This window comes from Kogia breviceps, chromosome 4 (assembly GCF_026419965.1).
Source record: "Kogia breviceps isolate mKogBre1 chromosome 4, mKogBre1 haplotype 1, whole genome shotgun sequence".
Lineage (NCBI taxonomy): Eukaryota > Metazoa > Chordata > Mammalia > Artiodactyla > Physeteridae > Kogia > Kogia breviceps.
The window spans coordinates 63,416,259-63,439,338 of record NC_081313.1 but is presented as its reverse complement, the minus strand read 5'-3'; the positions used below and the strand labels follow the sequence as shown (position 1 = coordinate 63,439,338).

The 23,080-nt window shown below is 43.4% G+C and overlaps 1 protein-coding gene across 1 annotated transcript in view; it reads left to right on the top strand.

The window, feature by feature from the left end:
- Positions 1-23,080, top strand: part of SERINC5 (serine incorporator 5) — an 85,599-nt gene that overhangs the window by 14,406 nt on the left and 48,113 nt on the right. Inside the window, exon 2 of the mRNA XM_059060670.2 lies at positions 22,454-22,621. Within this exon, the coding sequence (XP_058916653.1) occupies positions 22,454-22,621 (168 nt within the window). The remainder of the gene's footprint in view (positions 1-22,453; positions 22,622-23,080) is intronic.

The following is a 23,080-nucleotide window of genomic DNA, read 5'->3' as shown; positions in this document are numbered from 1 at the left end:
CATGTTATTGAGAAGAGACAGGCCCGCAGAGCTCAGGCCCTCTTCCAGGTTCACACAGCTAATCAGCGTGCAGCAGGGACTACCCCCCTGGCCTGCTACCCTGGCCTTTGGTGTGCCCCCGTGGCCTGTACACAGTGGACATTTGGTAAATGACAAGAGAGAGAATGGGTGAGTGTTGGGCTTTTTCTGAAGACATCTGCAGTTCAACAGAGAGCTCATGGCTGCAGATTTTAAACATAATCTTATGGTTGAAATCTCACATTGGTTTTTTTCCACTGTGTTTTGCTGCAGCCAAATCAGTTTAAACCTTTTGTCCTCTCTCTTCTCTTAAACTCCCAAGCAGTTGCTTGAATTTTTTTTTTTTTTCCAGGAAGTTCTGCTTCATCTGTGGATCATGGGCTTTAACAGAAAGCAGTTTTTAAGAATGTGCTTTTTTATTTCTTACCAAGCCATGTAGTTTGTGAAAGTTGCAGGTTGCTGAGTAAGGGGTGTTAGGCCATTTAGATTGAGCTGGTTAACCAATGAGGCGCTCTATGCAAATTATTATACCCAGCAGTGGCTTCTGGCTGCAGGCTTTGAAAAGCATGAAGCAGTAAATTATTTCCTTATGATGGGGGGAGGAGAGGGATGAGGGTTGTCATGGGATTGTATTTTCTTGGAAGCTAGAGGTGCAGCAGAGCTGAGTCTCTGACTTCATTTTCCTGCTGTGACATGGCAGAAAGAAAGCAGGGCACAGAGTGCTGGAAGAGGCTGATGCTTATCATTGTGAGTCCCCTTCCTTGTGAGTCTGACCTGACCAAATTCCCAGATTTCAGAGAGATGACCCTCTTCTCCTCCACTCAGCACTGTCCTACCATTCCCCCTTCCTGATCTTTCTAAGACTTTGAGAGTAATAAAAATGCTTGAGGTACAAAGAGAAAGTAGGGAGGGAGCTCCTGATCAAAAAAAAGTATCTATTCTAGAAGGCTTTTATTAGAAGAGTTAAAGAAAAAGCTATAACTAATTAAGTGAATTGTGGCATTTGGGAGGAATGATCTTTAACTAGTGGGTCCCCGGGGCAGTGCTGTTGGAATTTTGGGTGAAGCAGTTCTTTCTTTTGAGGGAGTCCTGAGTTGGTATTTAGTATGCTTGATAACATTAAGATTTAGTGCCTAAGCTAAGCCAGTTAGATATCAGTAGCACTCACCAGTCTTTGTGAAAACAGTCTCCACCTTTATAAGCAACAACCCACAAGGCCACAGAGGGAGGATGGTGCTGCCCAGATAAGAACCACTTGGTGGTTTGGCCTTGATAATTTTTCCATGGAGTTTAGAACTGCAAAATGGACTGAATCCTACTTCCAGTAGTACATAAGGAGATGAAAAAGGACACAGATAAGCAAGGTAGATGATTCTGCCACAGCACCACCTTGACTTATATAACGTGCATTCAAAACTTGACATACAGACAGCAGGTTGTATTTTGGATGTAGTTTACTTTAAATGTTGCTCAGAAGTGTCATATTAAGATTGAGTGCTTAAACTAAGCTAGTTAGATAAAGTTATGTGTTTGATAGGAGAAGGAAAAGCATGCTTTATGGTGAGAGAGTTCATTTAGATATATTTCCGGTATGCATTTTGTAAGCTTTTTTGGTAGATAGTCCAGAGGCAGTACAGTTGAATAATTAAGAGCCAATTCTGGTGACAAGAAGCCTGAGTCCAGAGAGACAGGAAACTGAGATTATCAGTTTGGCTGTGCCATTGATAAGGATGTGTGGTATAATTTATTATTATCTGCATTACCCATGAGTTACATATGTAAATGTAGACTTTTCTTGACTAAAGTGTACTGAAGTGAATAGAACTAGGAAAAAAAAAAAGTGTGCCACCCATAAAAGTGGGTGCCAAGATTATAGTTAAGCTGTCAAATCAAGTCTTTGTCAGGGTGCTGCTTCTGGCTGTGGGTTACTAGGAAGTACTGAAAGGGATGTTTTTGGTACAAGAAAATTGTTAGAGGAATGGGAGCTCCAGTACTAAGAATCAGCCATTTCCAATGTGCAATCTCTTAAGAAAACTCAATGTTGAAAGATCCATGAAATACTTAATGTAAACTTTACAAAGCATTTTATAGCTGACCAATAATTTAAGAATCACATGGAACAATTTCAGCTCCAAAGTGCTGGGAATTTGCCCTTGGGGGCACTTTATTCCTGTTTAAATTAACAGGTGTTCAAAAAAAACCTCATAGTTTTATTTTTATCCTTAAAGTGAGTTGGAGCAATGCCCAAGCGTTTACTTCTCTGTTGAGCCGAAATGTCTAGCCTTTTAAAATTAGTATTTTAGGTTTCCTCTTTTTTCTTTTTTTTGGATACTTCCTTATTTGTCTTATAAAAATAACAATATTAGGTTTTTTTAATTAAAGAAATTCTTTATAAAATTTTAAAAGTTAGTTTTGAGATATAGTTCACATACCATATAGCTCATCCATTTATTTATTTTTAAAATTATTTATTTATTTATTTATTTATTTATTTATTTATTTATTTAGCTGTGCTGGGTCTTAGTTGCGGTGTGCAGGATCTTTTAGTTGTGGGGTGCTGACTTTTAGTTGCGGCATGTGGGATCTAGGTCCCTGACAAGGGTTTCAACCCGGGCCCCCTTCATTGGGAGCACAGAGTCTCAACCACTGGACCACCAGGGAGGTCCCTAGCTCATCCATTTAAAGTGTAAAAATTCAGTGGTTTTTAGTATATTCACAAAGTTGTACAACCATCACTGCAGTCTAATATTTTGTCACCTCTGTGACCATTAGCAGTTGTTCCCAGTTTCTCCCCAAACTTCCTCAGATCCCTGACAACTGTTAATTTACTTTCTGATTCTGGATTTGCCTATTCTGAACATTGCATGTGAATGGAGTTGTACAATATTTGGCTTTTATGACTGACTTCTTTCACCTAGCATGTTTTCAGGGTTCATCCATGTTGTGGTAAGTGTCAGTACTTCATTCCTTTTTATGCAGTATACCACATTTAACTCATCTATTTTTCAGTTGATGGTTGTTTAGGTTGTTTCCACTTTATGGCTGTTTTAAATAAATCATTTTCCAAAGAGGCTGCTGCATCTTATATTCCTACCAGCAGTGTATGTGGGTTCTAATTTATCCATCTCCTCACCAATGCTTATTATTGTATGTTTTTCTTTTTTTAAAATTATATCCACCCTAGTTTGTGCAGTGGTATCTCATTTTGGTTTTGATTTGCATTTTCCTAATAACTAATGATGTTGAGCATCTTTTCAGGTGCTTATTGTCCATTCATATCTTCTTTGAAGAAATGTCTGTTCAGATCCTTCACTCATTTCTAAGTTGGGTTGTTTTTTCAAAATTGAATATTAAGAGTTCTTTTTATATTCTAGATACCAGCTCTGTAAGATATGTGATTTGCAAATGTTTTCTCGTTCTGTGAGTTATCTTTTCACTTTCTTGATGGCATCATTTGCAACATAAAATTTTTAAAATTTTGATGTAGTCCAATGTATCTGTTTTTTCTTTCCTGGCTTATGCTATATCTTGTGTCTAAAAAATGCTTTGTCCAATCCAAGGTCATGAAGATTTAGTCCTGTGTTTTCTTCTAAGAGTTTCATAGTTTTAGCTCATATGCTTAGGTCTTTGGTCCATTTTTTGAGTTAATTTTTGTGTATGGTATAAGGAATGGGTCCAGCTTTATTCTTTTGCATTTGGGTATCTATCAGTAGTTCTATCACTGTTTATTGAAAATACTGTTTTTTTTCCTCCAGTGCATTAACTCGGCCCACTTGTCAGAAATTAATTGACCATAAATGTTAGTGTTTATTTCTGGGCTCTCAATTCTGTTAATTTTTAAAAATTGATCCTACATTGGAGGAATTATCCATCTGGGATTTAGACACAGTGGGACTGTTGGTCAGTGGGCTGGAGGTTGCAGTTTGGGGACTGGTGACCAGTCAGTCTTAGATGGTTGGCTCATTTCTTCGTGTGGTCATGAGATTAAATATTTTCAGATTTATAAATGTAGGTTTCACAGGGCAGTGGTAGATGTTGGAGGCATGAGAGATGAAGTTTTGTTTACACAAATCACAAAGTATAAATGCTGTGTCATTGGAAACTGGAGTCGTCCCTATAACACTGTTAAACTGTGCTTCTGATTCATGGAGCTGTCAGGACTAAAGTATGCTTCCTTGCTGTATGCAGCACTAGTCAGCTCTTTATGTAATATTTTCATTTATTAAGCAATAACTTCATTAGAAAATGAATTTTAATTGGATTTCCCAAAACAGTTATTGTTTATTGTTTTTTGAAGGTGCTAATCCCTCTTTCCTTTTCCACATTTAGTTTGGTGAGGCAGTTAAGAACGCTGACTTTATTATTATTATTATTTTCCTGTGGTACGCGGGCCTCTCACTGCTGTGGCCTCTCCCGTTGCGGAGCACAGGCTCCGGACGCACAGGCTCAGCGGCCATGGCTCACGGGCCCAGCCGCTCCGCGACATGTGGGATCCTCCCAGACCGGGGCACGAACCCGTATCCCCTGCATCGGCAGGCGGACTCTCAACCACTGCGCCACCAGGGAAGCCCTAGTGTTGTCTTAAACTGTGAATGTTTAATGTAGGTGACTTCAAATTCTTGTTTTTTTATATTGATCACTTTTCAGTTATTTGATAACTTCAAAGGTTGGTTGAAAAACTTTTGTTTTATGCAGTCCCTGAAGAGATGATCCCAAGAAGTTAAATTAAAAAAAGTTTCTATGTGATATTTTGAGGGAAAGGGAGGCTTCTGAACTTACCATGAAATTTACTTTAAGTCTAAATGTAATTTTTGTTTTCTGTCTTTTGCTTATGTATCTTGTTGTATAAGTCGTTTGGAAGAGTTCAGAATGATCTTTTTATTTCTATTAGAAAGCGTGGGAGGTGTTCTAATGTTAGCAATGGGAAAAATGTGAATCATGGGACAGTTTAGAAATGGACATTTTGTGCAGTATCATAATAATTGAGAATGCAGGCAACCTGAACTTTTCTCCTTAATAGTGGAAGAAAGAAGGCGAATGATAAAAGGAGATTTGGACTGTAGTTCACATTTTAGGCTTGCTGCAAAGTGCCAAACTCAGTTTCACTCTTATTTTATGCTTAGTGTCTGTTTTTAAAGCTAGAGTCCAAAATAATTGCTAGAAACTTTTAAACATCATCCCTCTCTGTAGACTATAATTTTATCCTGAGTGTATGCCAGTAACTCTTGATGGCTGCTCCATCCTAGAGATGGCACCATAAAGGTTTGGGTTTGAGTGTTAGGACCTGGCTGACTGAGTTCACATCTCAGGACCTTAGGAAAGTTGCCTCACTTCTGTCCACATCAGTTTTCTCATTTGTGAAAAAAATGGAATCAACATTCTCTTTATCCTTTTTCTCTCTTTTCTCCTTCTTTCCTCTACTTCTTCTTTTGTCTTTACATCACTCTTTCAAAGTCAGCATAACTTATAAATTTTTTCTCTGATTCTAAAAGTGGTACATTTTCATGCCAACAAGTTAAGTAATACTTTCTCATTTGTGAAAAGATGGCAAAAATACCAGTGAAAAACTGGTATATCATTATCTGCCTCACAGGATTGTGAGGATGAAATGAATCTATGTTAGGAATTTAGGGCCCTACCTGGCACCTAGAGAATACACAATACAATTTTCTATTATTAAAAAAATTATTATTACTACACTGCTACCACAACTTATAAGAAGAATAAACACTGCCAAATGTCTTTCAGAATGATACTTGATGCTGAAGGCCTTAGCTGTATTATACTATAGCAAGCCTTTGGAATGGTGCTGAGTGAGGGCCAGTGAGGACGATGCATATCTAATGGGCCCTTCTGACTGCCTCAGGTCTTGTTTGCATTTAGGTGCTTTTGGGTCTTTCTTGAATTTATGTTTCTGTATGGGGGTGGGTGGAGGAGGCTTCAAAACAGTGTACTCCAGATCTCCTGCGGATGTGGTGATAGTAACAACAGTTTTCGGAATCCTGGTGGGCTTTGCAATCAGAGATTGAGGTTTCCTTATCTGTAAAATGGGGATTGTGATAGAGCTCATAGGACTCTTCTGAAGATTAAATCAGGGAATTCCCTGGTGGTGCAGTGGTTAGGACTCCTCGCTTCCACTACAGGGGGCACGGGTTCAATCCCTGGTTGGGGAACTAAGATCCCGCATGCCTTGCAGCCAAAAATAAAAAGATTAAATCAACAAATGTCTCGAAAGCACCTTAGTGTAGTGCCTTGATACAGAGGAAGTGTTTAAGAAATGGTAGGTAACTATTATTTATAATGAGTACTGGGTAGAAGGATCTCCCTGGTTGCTAAAGACACTCCCAGTCTTTTTTTTTTTATAATGGGTAGAAGGATCTCCGTGGTTGCTAAAGACACTCCCAGTCTTTTTTTTTTTTAAAGACATTCCCAGCTTTAATTTTCTGTGTTTGAATGGCAAAACAGCATATAATTCTTTGGATTCTTTTTTTTTTTTTTTTTCAGTTTTATTTCATTTTTTAACACCTTTATTAGAGTATAATTGCTTTACAATGGTGTGTTAGTTTCTGCTTTATAACAAAGTAAATCAGCTATACATATACATACGTCTCCATATCTCCTCCTCCTTGCATCTCCCTCCCACCTTCCCTATCCCACCCCTCTAGGTGGTCACGAAAAGCACCGAGCTGATCTCCCTGTGCTATGCAGCTGCTTCCCACTAGCTGTTTTACATTTGGTAGTGTATATAAGTCCATGCCACTCTCACTTCATTCCAGCTTACCTGTCCCCTTCCCCCTGTCCTCAAGTCCATTCTCTACATCTGTGTCTTTATTCCTGTCCTGCCCCTAGGTTCTTCAGAACCTTTTTTTTTTTTTAGATTCCATATATACGTGTTAGCATATGGTATTTATTTATCTCTTTCTGACTTCACTCTGTATGACAGTCTCTAGGTCCATCCACCTCACTACAAATAATTCAATTTTGTTTCTTTTTATGGCTGAGTAATATTCCATTGTATATATGTGCCACATCTTTATCCATTCACCTTTATCCATTCATCTGTCGATGGACATTTAGCTTGCTTCCATGTCCTGGCTATTGTAAATAGAGCTGCAATGAACATTGTGGTACACGACTCTTTTTGAATTATGGTTTTCTCAGGGTATATGCCCAGTAGTGGGATTGCTGGGTCATATAGTAGCTCTATTTGTAGTTTTTTAAGGAACCTCGATACTGTTCTCCATATTGGCTGTATCAATTTACATTCCCACCAACAGTGCAGGAGAGTTCCCTTTTCTCCACACCCTCTCCAACATTTATTGTTTGTAGATTTTTTGATGATGGCCATTCTGACTGGTGTGAGGTGATACCTCATTTAGTTTTTTTGTTTTTTTAAAAAGAGATGGGACTCTTTTTTAAAAAAATTATTTATTTATTTTATTTTTGGCTGTGTTGGGTCTTCGTTTCTGTGCGAGGGCTCTCCCCAAGAGTGGCAAGCAGGGGCCACTCTTCATCATGGTGCATGGGTCTCTCACTGTTGCGGCCTCTCTTGTTGCGGAGCACAGGCTCCAGACGAAGCTCAGTAGTTGTGGCTCACAGGCCTAGTTGCTCCGTGGCATGTGGGATCTTCTCTGACTAGGGCTCGAACTCGTGTCCCCTGCATTGGCAGGCAGATTTTCAACCACTGCGTCACCAGGGAAGCCCCCTCATTTAGTTTTGATTTGCATTTCTCTGATAATTAGTGATGTTTAGCATCCTTTCATGTGTTGTCAATCTGTATATCTTCTTTGGAGAAATGTCTATTTAGGTCTTCTGCCCACTTTTGGATTGGGTTGTTTGTTTTTTTGATATTGAGCTGCATGAGCTGCTTATGGTATTTCTTCCCTTCTGATATTTGATTTTGCCAAGGTTGTCTTGTTTTTTTAATGTACCCCAAGAGAATGAATTTTTCTTTTCTTTTGTTTTGTTTTCTGGCCGTACTGCACGGCATGAGGGATTTTAGTTTCCCAACCAGGGATCAAACCCGCGCCCCCTGCAGTGGAAGCACAGAGGCCTAACCACTGGACTGCCAGGGAATTTCTAGAATGAATTTTATAAATAAAATAGACAGCTAGATAGCATGTCATAGCGTATGTGGAAGGTAGCAAATTAAATGGGTTTTGTACTTTTTTCCAGGTCGGAAGACTTCTACTCTTTTATTCTTGACTGATTAAAATTTTGCATAATTTTCCTTTAATTTAAAGAACTTGTTATGAAATTCATCCAAATGTTGAAAACCTAGAAAAATCAGGATAAGGTAAAGAACACAAAGGTGATTTAAAAATCACAGCTCTGGTTAATATTTTAGTGTGTTTATTACTCTGTCTTTTCCCAGGGATGTGTCCATGAGCATTTTCCCATATTAAATTATTTAACGACATCTTTTTCAGGGACCGCATACCTGTCTGTCGCAATCCCCTTACCTTGTCATATTGAAGCAGTGTTTAATCCCCCTGGAAACGTGCGTTCCTTGTTTTCCATCCCTGAAGAGTCCTCCTGAGTGGAGAGCTCGGGAGCTTTCTGCAAGGGGTGTGAAATGTCTTCCTTAAACACACACCCGCACCTGCCATTGGCTTGTTCCAGACCCGTGGAAGAGGAGGCCCTGCTGCTGCAGAAGGAAAGCCCTCACCCTAGTTCCCTGAGCTTGGGTATAGCATTGAAGGAGCCACAGATCACCTGGGACCTTATTATTGAATAAGTGCAGGTTCCAGTTCTGAGGGGTAGTTGGGGGCTGGGACCTGATGGGCTCCCAGCAATGCCCACACTGCTGGCCCGGGAACCACACTTGGCGCCTCTAGCTCGGGCACCTCAGAATTTGCTGAGCGCTCTCCGCTCTTGCTGTGAAGCAGTCTGTGCCTTAGTCTACTCTGGGCCTGTCTGTTTGGGGGCCTTCCTGCACTTCCTCTGTCCATCCCCTCATCCAGGCTCTTGTCCATAGTCCTGTGCTCTCACCACATCTGCACCAGATGCGCTCTTGTCACTCCAGCAGCTCTTGGCTTCCTGGGCCTCCCCCTCCTGTCACCACCAAGTCAGGTGCCAGGAAGGTTTCTTTGAGACTTCGACTTCATTTCTGCCCCCATCCCCCCAGCTTCCTGTGTGGGCACTCAGGCCTCGTGCTGGCTGATTCCCTCTCTCTCTCGGTGGAGGGTCCTGCTTCAGAGGCGCCCTCCGTCAGTCCTGCCCTGGCCCCAGCCTGGCATTTGCCCTACTTGGGCCCCTTGACCCTTGGATTTCCCTGGGGGAAGGAAGGAGAGGCGAGACAGACCAGACTCCTTTCAGGGAACCCTCTACTCTGTCTGCCCCCATCCACTCCACCCAGCTGGCTTGAGAAACACCAGGTGTGACTGAACAAATCACAGTAATTCAGGTCCACTTCCTGAACCGCCTATGCCTTGGGCCTATTTACCTTGCAGCCCGGTAACAGTTCATTGAGTAGGTGCGTCAGCCTGGTGTTTGGTTTTGATGCCGGGGTACTGTTCTTCCACAGTGTGGGCCAGTAGAGGGGCTCTATCTTTGTAGTTTTAAGTGGCAGAGGGAACACCGCTCGCGCTGGAGACGTGACTTCTTTCATTGAAAAGAATGCCCCTGGGAGAACCTCCCTTAGAAGCCCCTCCGCCCTCCTTGCTGGCACAGCCAGTGCTCTGGTGGATTAAAAATATGAAGGTGAAGGTTGGGGCAGGGGGGCTATATAAGAATATTTTCATTTCTGTTGATATTTTGATAGAAAAAAAAATATGATTCACGGGCTCCTTCGTGTGTGGCCTCGGTTCCTTTTGCAGAGGTATTTTAAGAACATTAACAGGAAGCTTCTCAGGATGGGGGCGCGGTCGCAGGGGGGAGTTGCACGTGTGTGAGAGTGCTCTGCCAGCCGGTGCGATGAATAAAAGCAACCTCCCAAACCCTGTCACCTAGGGTTTGGTGCCAGTTGGCCTTGTCATGAGGCCCAGGTTCAGAAGAGGGTTAGGCGGGTTGCTGATAAGATCCACTGGGCCCCTGGGCGGCTCTTCAACCAAAAAAGGCAGTTAACTGCGGATATTTGCCTGGGGGAAGGATATACACCTATTCATTCCTTCCTCTTCAAGCTGCAAGTATGAGGAGGAGGTAAACTTCGAGCATGGAAGGAGAGGGGGCCTGGGAAGAAGGCCTCCTGAATCTTTGAGGGACTGAGGAAGGGCAGTCTCAACTGTGAGGAGGTGTTTTCTCAGCTGTAGGAAAACAGTGCAGCTGTTACTCCAGCTCTGAGAAAAGGCTGTGAGACCAGGACCTTTCATGTGGCCACCAGGCTTTCATGTGGAGAGACGGGTGAGGGCAACCCTGTAGGAGGGTCCCCGTGAGAACCAGGAGCTACTGCGGCCCTTTCTCCCTCCCTTCCCTGCCCCTGAGGGCTGGTGCCATACGGGTACAGGTTTTCCAAACCAGAGGCCTTTGTCTGACATTTCTCTTTCCAGTTTCTCTATTCATTTATGTGACAACAGATTTAAAACGTCACCTTCTATCAGGCATTTTGGGAATCCTAAAGAATAGGATTATATGAAATCCTGACTTCTGGAGAATCTAGGGCAAGAGGCGCGTGTGAGTCTGTCCTTGCACAGAACCACTGCAGCTAGTCTCACCTTCAGAGATAGCCAGCTTGTCACTTGTCAGGGGTCGGAGGTGTCTTGAGCAGCGGCCTCTTCCTGCAGCGGGGAGGGAGAGTGACCAGCAGTTGATCCTGCGGTTGTGTGAGGGATGCGGGGAGGGACTTGCCTGCTTCTCAGAAGTAGGGAGGGAGGCGCCTCAGGGGCTTGGACACTTAGCAGCCATAGCCCGTAGCTTCCAGAGAGCTCAGTTTTGTGGCCACCCCAGGGCTGACTCATTGTGAGCCATAAAATGCCATCACTTTAACTGTGTTGTGATGGAAAACTTTCAAACTGTACTAGACACTTAACTGCCTTCTTGCTAGAGTCGTCAGAGCGTTGTTTAAACTACTTATGGTGCCATGTGTTAGTGGGCTTGCGTGTCTGTGAGTTGATTGCGCTATGGATGCAGAAGTGTGGGACGCACAGGCTGAGTTTTTAGCTCGTCCTGCCTCCAGACTGCTGAATTGTCTCAAATGGTGTGTTTTTTGCTGGTCCACTGATGCCCATCACGAGATTTGTCCTTCAGTCAAATAACCTAACCTTTCTGGGCCTCCGATTTCATGTCGGGAAAATGAGGGGACTGGACTGGATCGGAGGTTTTCAACCTAGGTTCTGCGACATGTCCCAGTTTGGGTGGAATTTGGGGGATGCCGAGTTTGATATAAATCGACTAGAATGTAAGCTTCGTGAGGGCAGCGACTGTACTACTAGCTCCTAGAACAGTGTCTGGTCACTAGTAAGCATTTGATAAATGTGTGTTGTATGTACATATAAGAACATTTGTAGTGTTTTAGTGCACCCATATGTTTTATACATTGGAGTTGCACGTGGGATTTCACTTGGTAGGGAAAGGAGTGCACTGCTAACCCCTTGAAACTGCTGGCCCACCTGAGCTCTGGGGTCTTGCCTGCTGGAACTGTGAAATGAGCCCATTTCTGTTCTCCTTCCCAGAGCACACTTGGATCTGGTTGGCTCTGTGGCCTCCATCACCAGGCTTGGCAGCGTCTGGGGACTGGGCTGGCGTAAAGCACCTCTTAGAAAGGGCTTGGCAGAGTTCTTCATTGTGGCATAATCTCCACGACACAATCAAGCCAATTTTGGCCTTTGTGTTTCATTAACTGCTTGTTGATAAGCTATTATGAAGTGGAACGAGCAGGATTTTCCCCCCTCTCTCATTTTGATGAGAAGCCTTAAAACTGACTTTTAAAAAAATGGTTTAAACCTAATGAGCACTTTTCTTCCCATCATCCTACACTTTTCCATTTTGAATTTCAAGGCTTTGTTTTCCTACAGCATTTTTTTTCCTGGAACTTGCTTAACTCATCTTTCTCAGAACTGTTCTGCTCCAGGTATTTGTGGCTTCAGTTGGTGCAAATGAATGTTCTGATTGCCTTGTTTGTTCCTCAGTGGAAATAAAGAGGGCACTTGGGAAGTGCTTCCACACACATGATGACTTTTCCCCAGGTTGCTAGGATGCTTTCCTGGGTTTAGATCTCAGAAGTTTTATTTCTGAAAGTATTTTCCTTCAACAGATGCATTTATCACTCACATTAGGGCAGAAAAATGAAAGCATTGTTGTAAGTGAGGTAGTAATGATTTGATCCCACCCCCCTCCCATCTTTACCTTTTTCCATATCTACCTGACGGACTGAGGAGGGGCGCCTCTCTGGGGAGGAGGGACACGACTATTGATGATGTAGATGATAAGTACAGGTGGCTTTCTTGGGAAAGTGGGTGGCTACCCTGTATTAGGCTCTGTGCCGAGAGCTTTTCCTGAATTGACTCATTTAACCCTTACAACAGCCCTGTGAATTAGGTATTTTTATTCCCATTTAACAATGAGATAATTGAAACCTGGAGAGGTAAAGAATTGGCCCAGCGCCCGCTTAACCAGGCTGCATTGGAGCTTGGGTGTGAACCCAGACAGCCTGGCTCCATTGAGAAGGGGGGAAGGCATTTGTCTGAGACATTTCTGATTGTCTCCACTTGTGAGGGAGAAGAGGGGGGTTGCTACTGGTATGTAGTGGGGAGAGGCCAAGGATGCTGCTAAACATGCCACAGTGCACAGGACAGCAACTCCCCCACAAAGAATTATGGGGCTTCCAATGGTGCAGAGTTTGACAAACTTTGCTCTGAATGATCTGTCTCCCACAAGTGTTTCCGCTTTCTGGCAGTTCAACAGAAAACAGTTAGTTTCATATAGATTCTCTCCACCAACTTACTAAAGTATATCGAGTGTGGTATTTTTTAGAAGATGCATAAGCGGAGGGTGGTGTGAGGGAATGACTCAAAGAATCCAACTGCTGTCTGAGAACAGAGAACTCGATCAGCATTCTTTTTTTTTTTTTTTTTTTTTTTGTGGTACGCGGGCCTCTCACTGTTGTGGCCTCTCCCGTTGCAGAGCACAGGCTCCGGATGCACAGGCTCAGCGGCCATGGCTAACGGGCCCAGCTGCTCCGCGGTATGTGGGATCTTCCCGGACCGGGGCACGAACCCGTGTCCCCTGCATCAGCAGGCGGAATCTCAACCACTGCGCCACCAGGGAAGCCCCCTCGATCAGCATTCTTTTGGTGCTGTTAAGTAACCCTAACCTCGTGAGAAAGAGACTCCCAACAAGGGGAACGGTTGTGTCCAGATTCGTTGTAACCCAAAAGCCAGTGCTGGCTTGGTGGGTGTTGATGACCTGTCCTTTGCCCGTTTCAGATTCGGTCCCAGTGGCTGTGGGTACTCAGTGCTCATGAAGGAAGGACACTGACCCTTGACAGTGCTTTTCATGGAAATGCTGTTGAAACCAGCACGTTCTAGAATGTTGAAACCTGTGTGAGAAACCTCCTGTCCCAAACTCCTTTCCGACAATCCTCCAGAATCGTGTTGCGACAGTTATGGAAAAGATTGTGAAGACCTTGGAGCTTTAGGGATTCTCTGAACTCAAAAGAGAAAAACTTAAGAACCTGAAATGTAGGAAACACAAGAGCCAATTTCTGGGCCAGGCAAACACACAGCTTCTTGTTCAACTTGCACTCTTAGGTAGCCATTTAATTTTTCCTATTTCATTTTCATTTGCTTCAAATTCTACCAAGTAGAGGTTTATTTATAGCAATTAAACTCTAAAAAACATTATAAGGGTAAAAGAATTTTTAAATTGAGGTAAAAACAAAATTCACCATCTTAACCATACTTAAAAATACAGCGCAGTAGAATTTTCTAGTTTTATGCCTCAGTTACAGTGATAGTACACTCTGGCTGTTTTCTACCAAATCACATAGCAGAAGTAGATCTCATTTACTCGCTGGCTGATTCGTTTAGCAAATACTTGAGTGCTTACTACCTGTAAGGTAGAAGAGAAATGTCTTGTTTTCTTCCAAAAGAGAAACTTGAAGTGTTTTTCTAATTACAAGATATGTGTTGGTTACAAAGAGTTCAGAAAATACTGAAAGCGTAGTCACTCATAATCCTACAATTCTGTTAACTACCATTGACATACTGGTACATCCTTTTAGATTTTTTTTGTGTGTGTTGTTATTGCAGATCTATGTCTTGTTATAACTTTACCCCAAATGCTATCATGCTCTATACTGTTGTGTTATTAACTATTTTCAGTTAATGCAGTGTGGACATCTTTTCCCTGCGGTAACTTTTCCTGTATAATCATTTCAATGCGTGCATTGGATTCAATGATATGAATGCACCATTATGTCAGTGATCAGTACTCCTTCCAGTACAGAAAGGAGCATCCAGGTTCCTTTCTTCTAAACAACTCGTTATGTTAACGCAAGTTCGTGTGCCCGACACACAGTGAGGACAAACCAACCAAAACCTCGGAGTTTGGAGCAGAGAAAGGTTTGTTGCAGGGCCACGCAAGGAGACGGGTGGCTCGTGCCCCCTCCAAAACCCCGAACTCCCTGAAGGGTTTCTGCAAAGCATTTTTAAGGCCAGGTGAGGGAAGGGGGTCACAGGGTATGTGATCAGCTTGTGCACAGTTCTTTGATTGGCTGATGGTGAGGTAACAGGCAGTGTCACAGGGGTTAACACTACCAGTCCTTAGGCACCAGTAGGTCTGGGGGCTATGTGCTCATGGTCATCAGGTAGTTAACCTCTTTCATTTGGTGGAGGTTTTCACATCTGCAAAGCAACTCAGGAATGTGCATTAGATACTGTTATCTAGGTACTTCAGAGAGGAGCTGAAGCAGAGGGTTTGGGGGAATGCCCCCTAGGGTCATATCACGGGTAGAAACAAGGTCTGTTTTTTATTGCTGCATTCCCAGGAATTAACATTGCACAAGTAGGTATGTAGTATAACTAACCATTAGTTGAGTGAACGAATGGCTTGGTTAATTCCATAGGATTAGGGGTAGGGCTTTTAAAGTGGGCTAGGGCTTGGGGGTGAGGGGGTGTGGAGCTTGGTAACGGGAGTGGTTGAGCCACTCTGGCAGGGCGCTAATAGAGGGCAGCCAGATCCACTGCAGCCAGAGGTTGCCAGGAGAGAGGAGGGGCACACAGAGGGAGATGCCTTCTTCAGATACCTGTTGAATGCTTACTGTACCCCTGAGGGCAGGAGAGAAAAACTGCTTCCTCTCTTGCTGCTTCCTTCCCACACAGCCAGTTTCCCTTCTGTAGGAAACCAAGGTTTCAGGCCAGTGTTGTCTGTCCAGTGCACGCTCTGTATATACCAGCAGTGAATAGAGCAGAATGGCAAAGAGCCTACAGATTCAAATCGTGGCTCTACCACTCACCAGCTCTGCCCGATGGGGTTGAGATAACAGCTAATGATAAGTTGTAGTACCTTGCAAAGAGCAAGGGATTAATAAGTGTTAGCTATGGTTAGCTAATATTATCATGGATTAAGTAAGCTTTACTAGGTTCCCCTGTATTCTTTTGTGTGGGAGAAATCCACTGTAAGCTCCAAACAAACCAACTTACTAACACACATGTATAATATGTGTTGAGGTTTCTCAAACACAGTCCTTTTGTGAATTAGCGACTACCTGCCACCTGTATTTCTTGTGCAGTAAGATAGGCCTTTATTGAGCAGAGGAGTTGCGTGTTCTTATTCTCCTAGCTTTCAAGTGGCATCATTCTCTCGGATAGCTACCAGTAAAGGGCCGCACATGGCACCGCGGTGGCGAGAGTTGCTATTTACCACTCCGTCTGCCTCCTGACTGTAGAGAGGAAAAAGGTCTGTATAAGCTCAGTGGGAAGCTGTTTCTGAGCATCTCGTGAGGGGAATGAGCTGCAAAATATTGGTTATGTAGTCCAGAATTTAAATAAATACTGCTATCAAAGTAGAATCAATTGTTCCTTACCTCTCTGCTGACTGCTGATGATGCATAGATAATCCTAAAACCTCAAAGGAGAAGGAAAGAAAGTGGGCCGTGACATGGCATGAGTAGTAGTGTGTGTTACTGAAAGAAATGGAAATTAAAAGACAGAGAGCACCGTTCACTTTAATAAAATATTCTGAACCTGGTTTTATGTCTTGTGTGTTTTTCTTGTTTCCTTGGTATTAACCCCCCCCCCCCCCCCAGCTCGCACAGGAACCACCTGGGTTCTGCTTCCAGCAGCTTCAACAACTTCAGTTTTTTAGGAACTTCCTTACTGCTGCCCTGCCTCCTCACCATTTATTAAGGGACAATATTGTAATTATTGTAGTTAATAAACAATCTCTTAGGTCTTTCCTCAGTTCTGCTAGGGCTCCTGCATTTCCAAGTCAGGAAAAGGGACTGAATGAAGGTCCGTGTCAGATTTGAAGCAATCTTTCCTTTTGCAGTTTGAATTTAGTTTTGACGTGCTAAAGCCAACTGGGCTGTCCAGAGCTCTCGAGGAATAAGTCTGAATGAATGAATGTTTTCCACTTTGCTGAGGGATCTACACTCCCCCAAACTAAAGCATTGGAACTGAAAAAAATGTGATCCGTGTTTGGGGTGATTCTTGCGACAGAAGTGTCCTACACGACTTGTTTGCCTTCCTAAGTGGAACAAAGGGAACCCGAGTTAATGGGGTGCCTGAGCCATTATGATGAATGTGAGTTATCTCACTGCCGCGGGAGCTGAACATTGCAGAATGTAGCCCAGGAAGCAGTGTAGTGATGCTCATAGAACCCATGTCTGCTTGAAGAGCTTTTGACTGCTCCACTTTCTAATTCTTCTCTTTCATATCGATTTTTCTCTTTATTCTTGCTTTGGGTTTAACCCAGTGTGCTTGCCTCTTGCAGGTCATTTTTCAACATCTAAGAACTTGTGGATGGTAGGGATCAATCAGATCACCTCTCACAGGAATGACCAGACTGTAGCATGGGTGCCACCATGCACCTGGTGCTCATTGGTCCTTGCATTTTCCCTGTGGATTGAGACATTCAGCCTTAGAACCTACCTCAAGACCGCCACTGCCAATGAGTTGAGCATCAGATGAAACCTGTTTACCTATCATCTGTCATCTGCCTAGGCTCCTTCAATGTGCAAGTGAGGAAAACCAAGACCCAGAGCTGCACAGAGTTAGAATCCAGGCCTTCTGGTTCTCAGACCTCAGACCTGTACTCTTCCCACCGGTGGGCTTAAGCGAGCCTCTTGGAACTGAAAAAAAGACCTGAGGGAGGAAGAGGGGAGCTCTCACAAGATACATGGGCATGTGTTTGTGCGGATTCTATGACATCTCTTTGGCTTTCTTCCTGATTCTTTGCTATTTCCAATTGGTGGTGTTGTCAGCGGGGAATTCTAGGTAATAAAGGAATTGTGCTTTTTAGTTTAACAAAAGAACCCGGAAGTTACTATCAGCCCTAGCTCATGTTTCGCTTCTGTGATCACTTCCTCACATGCCTGGCATCAGTCCTTAGAAGAACTGTCAGCCCAAGGCCAGTGGGGAGGACAAGGAGAGAGCCTGTGTATTTATTTACTGTGGTTGTGGTGGTGTGTGTATGTGTGTGTGCGCGCACGCGTGGGAGGGCACGCACCTTAGACAGGAGAAGAAAAGTAACACTAAGGGGGAGGCCCAGCTCCAGGTAGCAGCAAGAGGCTGGCTAATCCTTTCATTTGGACTCTGCCCCAGCAAGGACAAAGCACCTTCTATTTAGAAAAGCCTTTGCTATTCAGCTGTTGCTATTTCAAAGGAAGTTAGATAGAGGGTGTGAAGGGCTCTTTGAAATTTTTCTTTTGTATATTTGGGGGAGGGAAAGTTTCTTCAGAAAGAAAGAAATCACACAAGTCAATACCACATTGCAAATGCTTCTATATCATTATCTTGAAACTTACTTTTCTTAAATAGTCCGTTTTCTTTTTCTAATCATGAGAGTAATACATGCACATATAGTAAAAACCCAGACAGGAGAGAACAGTGAGACATGGCTGTCTTAGTTTCCTCCCCACATCTAGGCCCACTCATCTAGGCCCAGGTGATCGATGTTAGCGGTCTTTGTGTCCACACACACATTCCCCACGTACAGATATGCATACGTATAAATATCCGGGCATACTGGCTGTCTTAGTTTGCTGGAGCTGTCATAAGCCAAGTACCACAGACCAGGTAGTGTAAACAACAGAAATTTAATTTCTCACGGATCTGAGAGCTAGAAGTCCGAGATTAAGGAGGCTTCTCTCCTTAACTTGTAGATGGCTGTCTTCTCCCTGTGTCTTCACATGGTCTTCTTTCTGTGTGTCTCTGTGTCCTAATCTCTTCTTACAAGGACACCAGTCATATTGGATTAGGGTCCACCCCAGTGACCTTATTGAATCTTAACTACCTCTTTAAGGGCCGTCTGTCTAAATAAAGTCATGTTTGGAGATACAGGGGGTTAGGACTTCCAACATATGACTGGAGGGGTGGGGTCAGGGACACAGTTCAGCCCATAACACTGACTTATTCTTTTAAACTATGTCCTATTGTATGGATAGTCCATAATTCATTTATTCCGCCCCTGTGAAGCTGGAGAATAAGACTTTTTAAATGCTTTAAAAAAAAAAAAAATTATCTATCTTTGGCTACGTTGGGTCTTCATTGCCGCGAGCAGGCTTTCTCTAGTTGCGGCGAACAGGGGCTACTCTTCGTTGCGGTGCGCAGGCTTTTCTTTGCGGTGGCTTCTCTTGTTGCAGAGCATGGGCTCTAGGCATGCAGGCTTCAGTAGTTGTGGCACATGGGCTCAGTAGTTGTGGCTCGTGGGCTCTAGAGCGCAGGCTCAATAGTTGTGGCGCACAGGCTTAGTTGCTCTGCAGCACGTGGGATCTTCCCGGACCAGGGCTCAAACCCGTGTCCCCTGCATCGGCAGACAAATTCTTAACCACTGCGCCACCAGGGAAGTCCCCGTTGTTATGCTTTTAATGAACAACCTTATACCTAAATCTCTGTGCCCTTGTGTAAAGTATACCTGCAGGATGAACTTCTAGAAGAATTGTAAGCATCTTCCTTCCAAAAGATTGTCTTGGGTCCCTCTTGAATGTATACTGATTTCTTGTGGAATAAGATTGTGTGCAGTATCTACAAATTAAAGCCCTTAATAATGAACTCTTTGTTATACAATGTGGGTGTGAGAAATTCAGAGTGCAGCATATGACTTGTGCCCTTGGCCCTGTGGAGTGGGATTGCCAGCCCTTTTGTTTGAGGAATGTTGCTGTTATGACTTTATCATCTATTATTCATTCAACATTTATTGAGCCGTTGATGGGCACTGTTTTGTTCATATGTTGTTGTTTGTTTTTTGATAGACTTTATTTTTAAGAGATATTTTAGGTTCACAGCAAAATTGAGAGAAAGGTAGAGATTTCCTGTATACCCTCTGCCCCTACACACGCACAGCTTTCCGCATTATTCACGTCCCTCGCCTGAGTGGTACGTTTGTTACAACCAGTGAACATGGACACATCATTATTATTTTAAGTCCATAGTTTACGTTAGGGTTCACTCTTGGTGTTGTACATTCTACCTTTGTTTTTTATACCTTGACTTGTTCAGTAAAATGTTTAGGTCCTCTGGAGTTGGGGGTAACAAGACAGAGGCGCTTCTCTCCAAGCTTGTGACAGCCCCAGAAGTTAGGTTGGCCAGGAGTTGCTTTCTCCAGTTTTGAGGGTGAAGAGTAGGGGAGTGACATGCTCGCAGTAATAAAGCTGTAAGTGGCAAGGAATAAAAGGTAAACCCATTTTATTCTAAATTATGCTCTTCCGGAAAGATGTAGTAAGTCAGCAGGGCTGTGAGATTTTCCTCACTGCTAACATAACATTGCTTGTGTGGATGCTGTTTTGAATTTCCACTTCCATATCAACGTTTAGCTTAAGATAATGCACTTGTACTATGGTATTGGTGATTGGCATAGTTTGCTTTCATAAATAACTTTTAGGCTAGTAGAGAAGTGCTCTTTGATACTAATATTAGGCATGTGTGTATGTATGTACACTTGTCTGTATATATGTATACACACATATAAATATCATAGCACTATATGTAGGGTGAAAGTGAAAAATAATAAATAAATAATAAAAAATTAGCTCCATACAATGACACATGACTTTAATGACAGAGTAGGATTAAACCAATGTGATTTTCTCTTCACGTTTTCCATGATCACATTCCTCTGTCGCTATTTGTCTTTAAATGACCAATTAGGCTGACATTATGTCTGTATGTGTTCATTTTTCCCCTCTGTGGAGATCGTAAGCGTAAATGTTGGTTCTGCTATGGGTAAGTTCTCTCATGGGATGGATGTATCAACTGCTTCTAAACATTTCTTTTTCCAGGTAGGATAAGTACTTGATCACATATGAAATACAGTAAAACTGGTTATCTAAGACCATAGAGCTTAAAGAGTTAGCAACCGATGAATGAGGCAGTTTGGAAAGAATTTGGCAGGCAGAGGAGGAGGGAGGCGGGTCTGGGCCAGAAGCCAGCTAAGCCAGTGGGAGTGGAGAAGAGGGGGCAGGGGAGGGAGAGAAAAGAAAAACTGGGGTATATGAGTGGAAAGGGATCAGTAAAATCAGGGACAGGGAATATGGATGAGTGAACTGTAAAGGAAGGTGGCCTGTAAGAACACCACACAGGCAGCAGTGTTAGGATCCCACTAGTGTGATCTGTTAGCTCAGCCCGATAGAATAGCTTGTCTTGCAAAGCAGTAGCCCAGCCTTCTGGGGCAAGAAGAGTCTTGAGAAAAACGGCTTAGAAAAATGAATGTAAGATGGAGAGAGTACATTAAGAAATTTTAAGTAATGAAATAGTACAGAATGACAAAGGGCTCCAACAATGGCAGTTCCATGAAGTAGATGAAATATCTTGGGAAATGCGTATGTTTCCAAGATCCGTCCTAACATCATTATGATTATAACCTGTTATGGTCTTACACCTGTGATCTCTTCTTACTGTAAGTGATGTTTATAGTGTCGCCTTCTCATTGCTGCTTGTTTGGAAGCCAATGCAAAGCTCTGAACTTCCTGCTAAATCATTATCAAGAGATTGCATTGTTAGGTTTTATATATAGTGTTAATACATGTAGGTTTGGTTGGTATTCATGGTTTATGGTAATCTCTTTTGTATTATTCCCTATTTGCTAAACGGATATCCCTCCCTAACACCAGATGTGTCTGATTAGGTTGTCCAAGAGACCACCAAGTACACTAAGTACTGTTAGTACCCTCACTTTAAAAAATAATGAGTCTGAGTCTTGAAAATGCTCATAGCTGGTAGGTGGCAGAGCCAGGCCCCAAACCCAGCCTTACTAAAGATCTAGTTTCCTTTTAGGGCAGTGAAAATACTCTGATACATAATGTTGCATATATGTCATTATATGTTTATCTAAACCTGTTCAATATACGACACTGAGAGTGAACCCAAAATGTACCGTTCTGGTGACTGATATTGATAATGGGGGAGGCTATACATGTGTAGGAGTAGGGGGCATATGGAAAATCTCTGTGCCTTCCCCTCAGTTTTATTGTGAACCTAAAACTACTCTAAAAAAACAAACTCTTTAAGAAGAAGAAAAAAATTAACACCAGACCCAAACCTGAAAACTTAATACCCTATTTTATTTAATATTCTCAAAATTATGTCCAGTTGCATTGACCAGTAAAGCCCAATCTTGCCCCACTCATTAGCATAAAGCCTATCCTTAGCGGCGTAGAGCTGTGGTCAACAACACACGTGTAAGAGGCACTTGTGCCTTTTGTGCTTCAAGTTACCTCCTCTCCCCCATGCAGTTCATTCTTTGGCTCATGGATTTTTTTTTTTTTTTTGGCGGTACACGGGCCTCTCACTGTTGCAGCCTCTCCCGTTGCAGGGCACAGGCTCCGGACGCGCAGGCTCAGTGGCCATGGCTCACGGGCCTAGCCACTCCTTGGCATGTGGGATCTTCTCGGACTGGGGCACGAACCCATGTCCCCTGCATCGTCAGGCGGACTCTCAACCACTGCGCCACCAGGGAAGCCCTTGGCTCATGGATTTTGACAGTTCCCTTTCTTGGGCCCAGCTTCTTGGTATTCCTGTCCTTCCCACTTCACTTCATCCTTTTTCTAGTTCTTGGCTTCTTCTCTTGCTCTTCCCTGATTGGTTTTTGTCTAAGAGTGATCACAGTGCTTCAGGTGAAGTGTGCCTTTTCTGTTTAAGTATTGGGCATCTCCCAAGCCATCATGTTGATTAAAGGCACTGTCAGACCAATTCTGGCAAAAACTGTGTTCACGCACTCAACTGTTCACACATATCCTATGGGCAGGACGCCTTGGAAGAACGGTAGCTCACCTGCAGAGGTCTGGGGTAAGCAGGTTTGTGAAGGAGAGGCTCCGAGAGGATGTTTTGTGTTCCTTTCCTAGTTGGCCTGCTGCTGTGGGAACGCTGGCTGCTCCTACTGCTGTGGCTGCTGCCCCAAGATCCGCCAGTCCCGGAGCACCCGCTTCATGTACGCGCTCTACTTCATCCTGGTCGTCATCATCTGCTGCATCATGATGTCCAACACCGTGGCCAACGAGATGAGGGAGCATGTAAGTCAGCCCCTGCAACTCTTCCTACTCCTGATGAAAGGTTGATGAGGGCGTGGGGGAAACATTCAGTTGAGAGGATGCGGCCCACCCACCCCAGGGTGGTTTAAGGTTATACCCGCTCTCCCTAAACTGCGCTGAAGCCTCTTCAGTGCTTTCCTTCCAACCGGGCGAACCCTTCACCATCTCTATCTTTAGTAGAAGGACAGATGCCATCTGATGCTTTTGGTGGAGAAGATTGTGTGTGTTGTCTTGGCCTCATTTTGGGGTTTTTTTGTTTGTTTTTTTTCCTTTTTGGCCATGCCATATGGCATGCGGGATCTTGGTTCCCTAACCAGGGATCAAACCCACGCCCCCTGCAGTGGAAGCATGGAGTCTTAGCCACTGGACCGCCAGGGAAGTCCCATCTTAGCCTTGTTGATGGCCGTTCCTGATTAGATGTGTAGTCTTTTCTTATAGAAT